At 33.4% G+C, this 15,312-nt stretch overlaps 1 protein-coding gene across 1 annotated transcript in view; it reads left to right on the top strand.

Moving 5' to 3' along the window:
- The first annotated feature begins 9,124 nt into the window (after positions 1-9,124).
- Positions 9,125-15,312, top strand: part of RUS1 (root UVB sensitive-like protein (Protein of unknown function, DUF647)) — a 54,760-nt gene continuing 48,572 nt past the window's right edge. The window contains exons 1-2 of the mRNA XM_039025467.2: positions 9,125-9,987; positions 10,085-10,360. Coding sequence (XP_038881395.1) covers positions 9,253-9,987; positions 10,085-10,360 — 1,011 coding nt within the window. The 5' untranslated portion in view covers positions 9,125-9,252. The remainder of the gene's footprint in view (positions 9,988-10,084; positions 10,361-15,312) is intronic.

Raw genomic sequence — 15,312 nt, 5'->3', positions numbered from 1 at the left:
TCGCGCAATGCCTACTTCTCAGTGCGTTGCTATATGCGTCATATCTCTATACCACATGATTGAGTATGCGATAACTCTTGCATCAACACTTAACTAATTGCAATGAAAGTAAAAGATGATAAAGTAGAAGAAATGATGAAGATGGTGTTGAAGAAACTAAAGAAATACATTGATTACAAAATGTATTAATGTCTTAGGCCAAAATGTAATACAATACAGAGATAAGAAGAGAGGTGGAGGGCTAGATGTAGGCAATATCTTGCTTCCAACATATGTATGTCAAGGTTGCCAATGATGCCATGGATGGGTGGTGGAGTAGCCTCTCTCAAGCTCTATCTCCGACGAAGCTCCGGTCGTCACTCGGAAAGGGTTGTGAGAATGAAGAACTCTCAAAGACTGTCTGCTCATGCTCTCATATGTGATCACAAGAATCTGCCTAAGGTAGAAATACCATATGCCTTGATTTGGGCTCCAAAGTTCTATTTATAGAGCTCAAACGCCGACAACATTGGTAGTTCCACTCTGATTAGCCACTATCACTAATGCGGTAGGTGAGAATGTTAGTGTTGCATCATGGTCAACGATCAGAAAGCACGTCAGAATATCTATTGTACGATTTCAGTAATCCCGAGGCATGCATTCAGATTCGTTTCTCATGAAAGATCAATGCATTCCACCCACTTTTCGCAATCATACTTCTATCATGGTTATCACTGTATTTGCGACAGTGCATATGACCACTTTTCTTCATGAAGATCAACATGCGATCGATTCCTGCGACAACTATAAAAATAGACATTTTTATGCAAAATAACGCATAATATAGGGTTGACAGGGATTTTCAGTGTTGATCGATGCAAGTTCATTTTTCCACATGAATCCTTAGCAATATTAACGCATATTTTGCTCATCAACCCTCATAATTCTAAGTAAAAGGCTATAAAAGCTTGTATTTCTACAAGCTATCAGTTGGGTCATTACATGAAGACTCTTCTTCCAAGTAAATTACGGTAGTGTTTTCCTCTTCGAATCTCCTTCTCAACGAAAATGCCTCTAAAGGATCTTCCTCACTATGTCTCTTGGCAAGAACCCACTTGTTAGAGTTGCTTTTGAAAGAGAAAAAGGAATTGATAGGAAGGAGTTTTTAGCACAGAACCTTTCTATAAAAATTCTTGAGAGAGTGGAAGAGAATACTTTTGCAACCATTACAAAATATAGGCCTCCTGTATTTTAACACGACTGAGTTCATTAACTCCCCATCCCCCGCTACTCTGCATAGGGGAGTTAAATCATTAATTAATTAATCTATAATTTATTTAAATATTTTAATTAAATATATTCAAATCATATTCAAATACATATATCTCTCATAACCTATAGTTTAATATGAATCTCATTCATTTTAACTTATATAATCTATAGTTTTAATATGAATCTTGTTCATATTAATACAATATTTTGGTCACATTCAAATGTATTAATTCTCCCATATTATATAGTTTAAATTTGAATCACATTCGTAATTAACTATATAATAATGTATTTATATACATTATATTTTGATCAATCATATCGTATACAACTATATATGTTTCCCTAAACTAATTTGAACGTTTTAAATTATTCTTTCAAAACTTTGGTTCTTGTTAATTGGTTGTGAGCTCTAATGATACGAGATTAATTAATCAAACTCTTTAAATAATTTATCAACATTCATTAACTATGGGACAAACCATTATAGACCTATAGTTGCACTCTTATGCATTATAAGACATGTTACACTTATGGATATAATCATTACTTGTAAGTCAATCCTCCACTAGTTGTTCATAATTATAGTTGGGTCAAATGTCCATTTTACCCCTGTAATTACCTTTATATTCCTAAGTATCACTGATCCTCTAAGAAACAATTTATTTATAGTTCAACCATAAATCAAGTCCCTTTTGAGCCAATAAGATGGTTGGGCCTTATTGTTCAAGTCTTGGAATCAGTACTTAAGAGAACTACTCATCTACTTACCTTATACAGGAATGAGTGAATTTCATCTTGTGAAATTATGTTCTTAGCATCTTATTCGATCATGTCCCCAAAATTATAGGCTTATTGAGTCGGCGCCTCGAGTCACTCTCACCATGTAAATCAAAGGATGAGCCCTAATAGACAGAAGTTTATAACTCACTCAGGATTAAGATCGAGTTACATATAATCATCCTATGAAATATTAATCTCTTCAATTAACGAAGTTACGAAGAGAGATTAATTATTTTGTGGTTTGTTCTTATACAAACTCTTTGTATGAGATACCCTTACTCACAAGTCTCCGGATTACATCGTTTATAACAATTACAAAGTAGACCATTTCCATAGTGACGTCAGGATAAGACACCCACCCTTATCCATCTACTATAGACTCTTTAGGTTATTACTTGAACATAATCCATTGCATGTCAACTACATACTGTTCAAGCCTCGTGTAAATTGTTAGGATGCCCTAAAGCCTCATATTTAATTATTATTTGATACAATAATTGATTATTTTATATATGTAATAATTAGTTATCCATTACGGAAAAAATCCAAGGTTATTTCATGAGACTTTTGAAATCGTATGTATTAGACATACAACTGGATCATGTTTCAATTAATAAGTTAAAGGGTTTATAGTATATGGATTAAGGTTGGATGTCTTATCCTAGCAACACTATGGATACAACCCACTTTGTAATTGTTACAAATGTTGTGATTTGATCCAAATCGTTCATGTAAATTCATGCGAGTAGGGGTATCCTATACAACGAATTTGTGTAAGACTGGAACGTGATATATTTAGTCGCTTCTTATAGCACCATTGACTGAAGAGATCGAAATTTCATAGGATAATTATGTAACTCGATCTTAATCTTGATTAAGTTATGAACTTCTGTCTATGAGGGCAGTTCTTTGATTTGTATAGGTGAGAGTGACCCAAGTCGTCGATTCAATAAGCCTACTATTCTAGGAACTTATCTAAGTAGGGAGCTGGGAACATAACTACATAAGATGAAATTCACTCATTCCTTTCTTTAGGGTAAGTAGAGGGGTGGTTCTACTAAGTGTTGATTCCGAGTCTTAAACAAAGGGTATTTGCCCTCGCACTGACCCGGGAGGAACTTGGTTTATGGTAGAACCATAAACAGAATGTTCATTAGAGGGATTAGTGATACTTAAGGATTAATAGGTAATTATAGGGTAAAACAGTAATTTGATACAATTTAATTACAAACTGCTCGTGAAGAATCGACTTACTGTAATGGTTAAATCCATGGACGCAAAAATATTCTATAGCATGAAAACTGCAACTGTGGGTCTTTAATAGAGTGACCCACAGTTAATGAAATGGTCATTAACATAATTAAAGAGTTTAATTAATTAATGTCAAATTATTAGAGCTTCTAATATGTAGGTTCATTAGGTCCCCTGCTAAACAAAAACCAATAGTTTTGAAAGAATTTGAATTGTTCAAATTAAATAAATGGATAACATTAACTGTATATGATATAATTAATATAATGTATATAAATACATAAAAATACAAAGATAATTATGAATAAGATTAAAAATTAAACTTTATAATAAAATGAGATTTAATATATTTGAATATGATTCAAATATTAAAATAATATGAATTTGATTAATTATTTATTTTCATTAAATTTAATTTTATTTAAAATTAAAATTAAAGGAAGTGAAAGTTTTTTTTTTTTTTAAAAAAAATTGATTTGCACTCCAAGAGTTGGGAAAAATTATTTCATGGGTGTTGGTTATTGTACAGAAGTAATAATCACTACAACAACATTTTCATTCTCAATTCTTTCAATAAAGTTTGTGGAAATCCTCATTCACAAAATATTGTTCTTTTTTTTTTCTTTCAAAAAATCGGTTTCCACAAGTCCATCCTTACCAAGAGAATAATGGGGAAGATCCGATGGTGGCATCTTCATACTGTTCATGAAAGATCAGTCGATTGAGAAATTGTGAAGATCTGAAGAGGTTTGAAAAACGGTTCTTTGAAGTTACGTTTCCTCTTTCCTCCAATTTCATGCTTAACTTACTACATATTGATATATGTTCCTTCTTTCTATGTTATAATTTTGAAACAAAATCGAAGCAAAGCAATCACTTGCTTCCAGTGTGGGATTCAATCCTTTCATAAATAACATTGGATTTTATTTTATTGGATAGGGTTATGCAAAGCTTAGACACAAAATAAAATAACAAATTGTTTTATCTTCTTAAAAAAACAAACAAAATTTGTTTAGATACATCTATTTGGATTCAATACTAAAAATAAGAACACTTAATATCAATTGTTTAAATACATAATCTCGTTTCTATTAGAAAAAATTCAAGGTTAATTCAACTAAATCTCTCCAAATTTAATTTGAATAGTAAAAGTAAAACATTTTGATTTTTAGGTTGTTCAATCAAATCTTTAAAAATATATTAAAGAAAAGACAAAAAAAAAAAAAAAAAAAAAAAAACACACACACACAAAACTTGTATATCAAAATATGACAATAAACCTAATTTGTAAAAATGATTTATTATATTTCAAACACGACATAATAGATGAGAAATAATACTAAAAAAAGGAAAAGAAAGAGAGAAAAAAAAAAAGATGATACCTTATTCTTTTTTAACAAAATCTTAGAGCTTGTTCTTTTTCAAATAACTTCCTTCCTCCTTTACAACAAAACTGAATTCATCTAACTTGACTTATGTAACATTTCAATTCTAACAAAAGATCAGAATTTAAAGCAGACCATATATTTGTTGCCACTGTATTGAACATCGAGCTTCTCCCATGGAAGTTAAACATATATGTATTCATTTTCAACCTGAATTGTGATGAAAATTTTGTGCTAGAAAAACTTTCACAATTTAAATAGAACAAACTCAACTAAATCTCTCTAAGTTTGTAATACTAAAGAACAAAACTCGATTAAAGAAATGTACGCTAAAAATCATAAAAGGCGCCGTTTTTCAAAAACTAAAAACTAATAGAATAATAAAACAGTTTTTCCGTTTTCAAAATTTCCTAACAAATTTTAAAACGTTTTTAAAATTGAAAAAACAGAAAATTCAATTGATTACCAAATAGATCAATTTTCAAAAACTAGAACTAAAAACCAAAAACTAAAAAATAAAAAACCAATTGGTTATGAAACCATCTCCTAACTACTTGCTTTAGTTGTAGTGAAGATAGCTTATTAATCTTGTTTTGTTCATATTTGACCTTGGTTGGAATGGACCAATTTATAATTTTGTTGTGTATTGGACTTGATATGTAGAGTAAGTTTTTATCTCAAGTTGTTCATCATTTAATAATTATAAATTAAGCTAACATTTTTTTCTCTACTCGTTTATTTAAACGTACTTAATAATTAAAGAGAATTGACATAATTATTCTATTTTATGAAAGCTTAGAGACGAAAAGTATCTTTTTAATATTTTTTATTTTATAAAAAAATTAAATTAGTGATCTAATTAATTTCTTGGGATATTCTTTAAATTTCTTTAAAGTTTGCTATAATATTCTAGTTCTTTTAGTTCTTTTATTTAATACTATTTGTAATTTCCTCTTGTTACCATGACGTAAATTTTTTTCAAGTGAGTGAAATGAGGTATAATTCAAATTTTGAAAGAACTCTCCAACTTGTTTACACCGAGTTTTGTATAGAGAAAGAACTTAGGACCTTGATGGCTGGAAAATCACTATTAAGGAGGTGAGATGACACAAAAAGCAAAAACGTCATCAAAATTATTATTATTATTATTATTATTTTAAATAATGATTATCAAACATATTTTTTGTTTCAATTTTTAAAAAACAAAAAATAAAAGATAATTACCATTGCCAAATATGTTTCTTATTTTTTGTTTTAAGAAAAAAATAGAAAACAAAAAATGTTACTTTTTGTTTTTTAAAAACTAAAATCCAAAAGAAAAAAACCAAATGGTTATCAAGTGGGCAAATGATCCGAAAGCATATTCATCGCTTTATTAACTCGGAAAAAAAAAAAAAGATTAATGTATATTGATAGTAGATCTATCAATAAGATTGCTATTAAATAATTCCTAGAATTTCTGATCTTTTAGATCAAGATCAATTGAGTGGTTCTAAAGTTTTTTCAAAGGTTGATCTAAAAAGTGGTTATCAACAAATAAGAATCAAACCATAGTATGAATGGAAAACAACTTTTAACACAAATGAAGCTTTGTTTGAGTGGTTTGAGTGCTTAGTAATGTCATTTGGACTATCTAATGTACTTTCATGCGTCTTATGACTCACGTTCTCCAATTCTGAATAAGTTTTTAGTTGTCTATTTTGATGATATAGTAATTTATAAGACAGATCGTGAGGAACATCGATCTCGTTTATTTACTATTCAAAATCTTTAATGAGAACAATCTGGTTATCAATTATAATAAATGCTCATTTCTAACTAAATCGATTTCTTTTCTTGAATTTGTATTAAGCAAATTTGGAGTGACAATGAATGTAAATAAGGTTCAAACAATTCATAACCCTTCTCTTGTCAAAGATCTACGAAGTTTTTGGGGTTTGACTTCTCGGAAGTGCACTAAAGATTTTACTTCTATTGCAACATATTCAACAAAATGTATAAAGAAAGGTCAAGTACAATGGGCCAATATCAAACCAAGAGTTTCAATTACTAAAAACTTAGGTTAGCACAACTCCGGTATTGGCTTTACTAGAACTTTCACGACCATATGAGGTCATTGTGTATGCATCAGGACTTGGTATTGGAGTTATTCTCTTACAAGGTGTTCATACCATTGAATACTTTAGTGAGAAATTAATTCTAGCTTGCCAAAAACGGAGTAGGTATGAATAAGGGCTATATTCCTAGGAGTGTTAAAAGTTTGAGAGCATTATTTGTTAGGCAAGGAGTTTATTTTATTTTCTGATTGTTGAAATTTCTTCAAATACAAAAATCTATTAATTGTATGCATGCAAGATGGTTATCTTTTATATAAAGGTTCAATTTTCTTATTAAACACAAGATAGGAAGTACCAATATTGTGGCTGATTCTCTTAATAGAAAAGTCGTTATTTTAACATTACTCAAAATGTGGCTAATAGCATTTGATAATCTTCCTTCCTTTTATGATAATGATCATTATTTCGATTTAATATGAGATAAGTGTAATTTCCATGTTAATTGTGTGGAATTTCATATTGCCATTGACTATCTTTTTAAAACATAATCTATTATGTATACCTCATAGGAAGTTTGATTCAAGACCTTCACGGAGGAGGGTAGGCAGACATTTTGACATAAAATCTTAAGTTTAGTGTTTGTTTGAAATTTTTGGTCTCAAATATGTAAAGATGTACAACATATTGTTCAAAGATATTGTATTTATTAAAGGACTGATGGACAAAAAAACATAATGCAAGAATTTATTGTCCTTTACCTTCACCTGAAAAATTTTGGGAAATTTTCTATGGACTTCATACTCAGCTTAGCTAAGACTTAAGGGGATTTGATTTGGTTTTTGTTGTAGGTTTACTTGGTGTTTCAAAATTCATTGTTTCTGATAGGGATATTAAATTCCTAAGTTATTTTTGGGAAATCCTATAGAAGAAATTTCAAGTTAACTTGAAATTTAGTACAACTCGCCATCTTCAAATAAATGGCCAATCAAAGTAACTAATCAAGTTCTTAGCAACCTAGTTCGATGTTTGAATGGTTATAAGTGGAAGTAACGAGACATGTTCTTCTTCAAGCCAAATTCACTTACAACTACTGAACAATCAAATTATGGGAAGTCACGTTTGAAATCATTTACACTAAATTGCATAGAGTAATTGTGGACTAACTAATATTCCTTCTATTGATTCTAACAAGTAGTTGACTTAATGGTTAAAAGGATGGCAGAGATGCATAAGGATGTGGTTGCTTAATTAGAGAAAATGAATGTTGCTTAAAGAATAGTGTTGATGTTCACAGACATTTCAAAGCATTTGAAGTTGGAGATTTAGTTAGGGCCCATTTGAATAAGGCTCATTTTATTGTGGGAAGGGACAATCGGCTTAAACCAAGGAACATGGGTCCTTTTGGAATCCTCAAGCTTTATGGGATAAAGCCTACAAACTTGATTTACCTTAAGACCTTAAGATCAGCCTCATTTTTATATCTATGAATATTTTTCTCTAGATAGTTTTCATCTTTCATCTTAAAGTTTAACTTTATCAGTTTGGAAAAATTAGATGTAATTAGTTTCTTGGATATTTTCTTTAAATTTTTTTAAAGAGTGGTTAGTAATATTCTATTTCTATTTTGAAAGTTCCATGAACAAACATCTATGTTTTAAGTAAGGATGTACCCATCAAATTAAATTGTGGATAAGATCTAAAAAATAATAATTGTGGTTTAATATCATTTTGTTGCAATTGCGAGGGTGAAGACCTCCGACTTATTGGAACATCATGCCAATTACCCCTAAGTTAAAGCACACTTTGGCAACATTAATGAATCTAAATTAACATTTAAACTAAATATTAATTAAAATGTATTAATTATCTTCTAATTCTCTTTATCACATTTTTTTATATCTATTATTTGTTTGTTGTTCTCTTTGTTTATCTAAATGGATAATCTCAATCACGATTTTGAACTATTATTTAAATTATTTGTGTGTTGTTTCTTTTTATCTCCATAGTGTAAAAAATCAGAAGAAATTTTGGAAAAATTTGATTAATTGGTAAAATTCATTTTAATGTTTGAAAATTCATATAAATGTGGAGATAAAAATTGGACTAAATATTTGAAAAGTTGCATAAGTATTTGATATATTATTTGATAAAGATAATTTAATTTAGGAAAATTATTTCAAATAGTAAAACTGTATTTTCAAAATATAGCAAAAATTTATAATTATCAATAATAGACATTGATAGACTTGACTGATAGAAGCCAAGTTATGAAATTTGGCTATATTTAAAATAATGTGTTAATTTTGTCAAGTTAGGAAATTTGGCTATATTTAAAATAGTGTGTTAATTTTGAACAGTGAATTCTCATGATATTTCTGACCATTTCACTTCCAACTTCCAATTCTACCGAGTCATAATGGTCCAAGGGAGTTGGGGACTTGCTTGTTTCCCTTCATATGTAACTCCATCGATCTGCACGTCACGGACTCTCAATCACAGAGCCACCGGAGTCTTTCTTCATTGCAATGTATGGGTTGCTGCCGTTCTCTTATCAGCCGCCGGAGCCGATTCCATTACGTCGAGTCTATGCTGATGTTCTAAACTATGTACCAGGCGGCCATTTTCACCATTGCTCGGATTCTTCTAAACGAAGGGCATGCGCTGCACTAACACTTCCTCTTAGCGTATTTCCCCACTTTCTTAAGCCCACAGAACAAGTCCAAGGTTATTTCTCTCCTTGTATTGGAACCAGAATCAAACCTGCTCTCGTTCATTCTCCTTTGCTGGCTGGTGACGGCCATGGATGTGGTGGAAACAACAATGGTGGTTGGAATAATTCGAATCCTTTTGGGGGTTTTGGATGGTGGCAAAATGACGGTGATTCTCCCCCATGGTCGGACAATGCCTTCCTTGCTTTCTTCTTTACCTCCGTTCTGGGGTGTTTCTGCCTTCTTCAATTCGCAGCAGCGCTAGCACGTAATGAAATGAATTATGAGTCTGTTTGGGAAGTAAAAGGGGGTAAGCGAATCCGCCTCATTCTCGATACGTTTAGGGATGAGTTCCATGTTGCAACTGGCATGCCGTCGTCTTCGTTATCCTTTTCCTTTGTCAACGTTTGGATTCGTTGCAGCGATATATTCAAACGTTTGATGCTTCCGGAGGGTTTTCCAGACAGCGTTACCAGCGACTATCTGGAATATTCTCTTTGGCGAGGAGTCCAGGGGATTGCCAGCCAAGTTAGTGGGGTCCTTGCAACTCAGGTGCCCATTTACGTTCGTCTATGGTTCCTCTTTCCTATTTCTCATCCAACAAAAGAATAATTGATTGCATTTTGCTCGAACCCCTGCTGGGATCCAGGCACTGCTTTATGCTGTTGGATTGGGAAAAGGAGCTATTCCGACTGCTGCTGCAGTGAATTGGGTACTGAAAGATGGATTTGGATATCTGAGTAAAATTTTACTCTCAAAATATGGACGGCACTTTGACGTTCATCCGAAGGGATGGAGGTTGTTTGCTGATCTTCTGGAAAACGCTGCCTATGGGATGGAAATGTTAACTCCCGCATTTCCCCTCCATTTTGTTGTGATCGGTGCTGCTGCTGGGGCTGGACGATCTGCAGCCGCCTTGATTCAGGTTCTTGAAGTTAATACTTAATTTACACACGATATTAGAAGTTGTACTTGTGCCCTATTCCCTGTATTTGTTACCCTATAATTATATATTTAATCTACTGATTATTTTTTTCAAATGGGTAGCTTAATTTGATTTAAATAGTGAAACGCAGAAGTAGTTAGTGAAACCAATGGATGGGAAACTGTCTAAGCTTTTGATAGGTTGTGGAGAATTTTGGTTACATGCAACGAGAAGAAGATCAAAATCACATATATATTAAAGGGAGCCTTCTCTTCAACAATCAAAGTGGAGGTGGGTAGTGGAGAAGAAGTTTGGGTTTCAAATGTTTACGGTCCAATTTATAGAGAAATAAAGGTGTTTTGAGAAGAACTATAGGGGAGTGTCTTGGGAGATATCATGAGAGATAACCAAAAAAACAGGCCCAAAATGGATTTTGCCCTACTTCTTGGAACTTAAGAATTTGACATTTTGCTTATGTCATCATCAACCAAAAATACCGAATTTGACATTGGAAATCTTAGGTTATGTAACAAGGCCTTACTAGTTAAGTGGTTGTGGCGCTTCTATTCCGAGCCCAATTCTTTATGGCGTAAGATTATTGAAAACAAATACGATCCCCATCCTTTTGAGTGGCTGTCCAAGGGCTCTAAAGGTTCTCATCGGAACTTATGGAAGGATATCTCAAAAGAGCTCCTACCTTTTGCGAAGTTAATTTAGTGTGTGGTGCGGGAGGGGAATAATACTTATTTCTGGGAAGATCAATGGGTGAGCGAGAGGCCTCTTTGTGTCCTATATCTTAGACTCTACCATTTGTTGGTTTTTAAAAACCACTTTCTTGCTGACTTTCTTGTGTGGTCAGGGAATTCACTTTCCTTCTCTTTTGGGTTTAGTCGTAATTTGTCTGATAGGGAGTCGTCGGATGCTGCTTCTTTTCTTTCTCTACTTGAGAATCACTTCTTCAGGCATGGAGGAAGGGATGTAAGGGTTAGGAGACCGAATCATTTGGAGGGGTTTTCGTTTAGTCCTTTTTTTAAAGTCTTGTGGACCATTCTCCTTTAGGTGTCTTGGTCTTTTTGGTCATTTGGAAGATTAAGGTTCCTAGAACAATGAGATTCTTCACTTGGAAAGTAGTCGTGCGAACACGATGAATCGTCTCTCCAGGAAGCTCTCCTTGCTTGTTGGGCCGTTCTTTTGTATCATTTGTTTCCAGGTGGAGGAAGATCTAGATCATATTCTTTGGCGTTGTGAGTTTTCTATCTTTGTTTGGGAGAGTTTCTTCCGGGAGTTGGCTTTTCGTTTGTTCATCAGAGGGGAGTTGTTGCTATGATCGAAGAGTTTCTCCTCAATCCACCTAGGGGGGAGAAGAGTTGCTTTTTATGGCTAGTGGGGGTGTGTTCGATTGTGTGGGTTTTGTGGGGGGAGCGAAATAATAGGACTTTTAGGGGAGTGGATAAAGACTCTAGTGTCTTTGGTCTCTGGTTTTCTTTTATGTTTCTTTGTGAGTTTTGATTTCGAAGACCTTTTGTAAATATCCTATAGGTGTTATTTTGCAAAGTTGGACTCCCTTCATGTAGGAGGTTGTTTTTGTTGTCCTTGTATTCTTTCATTTTTTCTCAATGACAGTAGTAGTAGTTGTTGTTATTCTCTCTCTCTTTTTTTTTTTTTTTAAAAAAGAAAGGGTTTATATGCAAAGGGTGAGAGGAGATTGGCAAAGGAGAGTGAGAGAGAAGAAATCGAGACGCGAGAGCGAGAACGAGAGGCCCAACCTATGTGTGCAACGTTTCGGTTTGATAATTTCACCTAGATTTGATGTAAGCAAAAGGACAAAAGTCTTAAAATTTAGAAAGTAGGTTAAATATCATTTCAGCCCAAAATTTTGGGTTATCTATGACTTTCCCATATCATGAGGAATTTTTGCATTTATGTGAAACTTGAATATATATAAAGATTTGAACTTTCATTGAAAAAAAAATGAAAGGATATTAGAGCATAGAAGAAAAAGAAAAAAGAAAAAAATTAAGCCCACCAAAACGAGCCCAACTAAAGGATGGGGCTCCAATCAAGTAAAGTGAGACCTAATGAACAATTACAAAAGAAAATTTTGTTATTAATGTCTAGAGAGAAACTTTGAAGCCAACAAGGGACCAAACATCACTAAGGACCCTTCTCCAGCTCTCTAATAGTTCTATTATTCCTTTCACCCCACTAACTCCATAACACCCCACCAACTCCCTAACAAAGCAAAAAGCCAAAAACTTTCACGTGCCACAAAAACCTCTCCTCTTGAAAAGGCAGATGGTGAAGGAGCTCCTTAACCATCTCCTAAAGCCATGTGTCTGGCAAGCTGAAAGCCAAACATGTCAGAGAAAAGATTCCATACCATCCAAGCAGAGTTGCAACAACAAGCATACGGCAAAACAAAGGAAATGCATTAGAGAAGTTCGGAACCTAGAATGCTCTACCTCTTATGAGAGAAAGGTTGAATTTATGCTTAGACAGGGGTCATTGTTGGCTTGGTTGTGGTTATTTTATTTTTTTTGGCCTCACCATGCATTGTTTGTTGATGTTTGCTATCTACCAATTCGTCACTTTCCCTCCATCTTGAAGACTATTTTCTCCTCCTTGGGATACACCATTTTGGTCATTGTTCTTTTTCTTTCTTTCTTTCCTTCTTTTTTTTAATCATCACGTGGAGCTTTGGAATTAGTTTTTTGCTTCTTTTTTATGGGGTGCTTCTGTCTCATGATCTGGGTTGTAATTTTGTTTAGTTCGTCCAATCGTTTGGTGATGGATGGGTTTCTTGCATCATAAATCCGACTTTCATCTTGTTTTTTACTCACCATTTTGTTGTTCCCCTTCCCCTTGGTTTATGTTGTATCATTTTATGGGGTTTCTCCTTTGTATCTCATTGGATATTTTATTTATCAATGAAATTGTTTCTTATCTCCCCCCAAAAAAAAACTCCCAACTAACCAGATGCGCTCCTTTACCTTCCTCCACACCTTCCTACAGGAAACCTTCATAAGTTTTCCCAAGCTTTTACACACCGATCCCCGAGCCTCTAAAAGGAACAAAAGAAAAATGGGAATACCACTTAGCACCGATCAAATTAAAGTCAGCCCGCCTTCTTTTGAGAAAGAAAATATTTCTTCCAATAGGCCAATTTGTTTCTCTCCTTATCCTCCACTCCACAAGACTCCAAAAGGAACTCTGACTTGGATTATTTTTGAAAGGAAGCCTTAAGTAAGATGACAGAAAATTTCCAATCTCACAACCCACCAACTCGGCCCATTTACTCACCTTAAGAGCGTCGCTATTCAAACTCAGAATTTGACACTTCTATTAATTTTAAGGACTGACATGGCTTCAAAGAAAGCGAGGATGTGGTTCAGACAGTGTTTTCAAAGCACAAGGCGACAAATCTTCTAATCGCCTTGAGGCGAGAGGCGATAAAAAAACGTTACCCGAGTGAAGCAAGGCACACTTAATAAAATACTAAATAAATATTATATATAACTATTTTATAGGTAAAAAATAATTAAAAAAACTTAATTTTAAAAACATAAACATTTAAATAAACTGTCTTATATTTAAATAAAATGAAAGGAAAAGTAATTACGTACCAGAAAAGGAAGTTGCATTTATTTCGTAATGGTAAAGAGACGATATTGCAGCCTACAACAAAAGCTTCAAACATGCCAGCTGTTAGCCACGGGATAAGATACTGCTAGCAATTGAATTTACAAGAAGAAAAATACTTGCCATCTGTCAGGACTCATGACTGCATGCAGCATGCAACTTTAATGCATATAACTTTGCGTTTTATTCTTCTGTCTCAGTCTCTTTAACTTTTTATTCTTGTCAAATTATTTTTCTTCTACTTCTCGTTAGACTCTTCTTCTAAACTTCTTCTTCTTAAACCTTTTAGACCCTTCTTATTCTTCACTCTTGTATTATTATTTCCTCCCAACTCTTCTATTTCTAATGTTAGAACTTAGAAGGGTTCTTTTCTTTTTTAAACAAAAGATATACAAACACTTTGTTAAGAATAATCGCCTAGATGAATAGGTGCTCGCCTTCATTTGAGGCGATGGCACAAAAAGGTGAAAGTTGGTGCAATAAGGCAAGCGCCCTGTTGAAGGCACTCACCATGTATACCTTCAAGGCGTTAGAGGTCTCACCTTGTCTCACCTCTTGCCATAGGCGAGTGCTTGGCTCGCCTCAACAACACTGGGTTCAGAATTAAAAAGGAATCTTCCTTGCTCGAACCAAAGAAGATAGCGTCATTGGAAAATTGGAGATGAGAAAGGGCAACCTTCTTACCCATTTCAACATCCTCAATGATTTAACCTTCAATGATTTTAGAAACCATCCTACTCCAAACATCTACAACCAACAAAAGAAGGAAGACGACAATTTTTTTTTTGGATAACTGTGAGTGTTCGGGTCAGCTGAGGTGCACTTCGACTAATCTCACAAGAGAATCTACTTGGCCCTACAAAATTTTGATGTCGAAAAAACTCATACAATATTAAATCCTAGATAGATACCAAAGAAAATTAAGTTATTTACCCGACAGGTTTTGCTTGACCGTATGAACAGTTTGGATAGGCTGGCTGAGAAGATGGCCCCATTTTATTTTATGAGAAACTTTCAATCACAATTTCATTGAAAGTATGAAATTACAAAAGGGCAAATGAGCCACTAGAGATTACATGAGGTTGTTGTTGTTGTTTTTTTTTTTTTTGGAAAGGAAACACTTTTCATTGAATTAATGAAAAGAGACAAAGTCTCAAGTTACAAATATACATATCTAGCAGATGAATAGGTGCACCTAGGCATCTCAACTAGGTTAACACCCCTTTAGTACTCTCATCATGTCCATAGTTGGAAATACAAACAAAACAAACTATCCAAAATAGTCCAAATTTGAAGTTCAACAACTATTACAA

The sequence above is a fragment of the Benincasa hispida genome, chromosome 1 (assembly GCF_027475165.1).
Source record: "Benincasa hispida cultivar pf3 chromosome 1, pf3_genome.v1.1, whole genome shotgun sequence".
Lineage (NCBI taxonomy): Eukaryota > Viridiplantae > Streptophyta > Magnoliopsida > Cucurbitales > Cucurbitaceae > Benincasa > Benincasa hispida.
The sequence above is the reverse complement of the archived record's forward strand: the minus strand, read 5'-3'. Positions and strand labels throughout refer to the sequence as shown.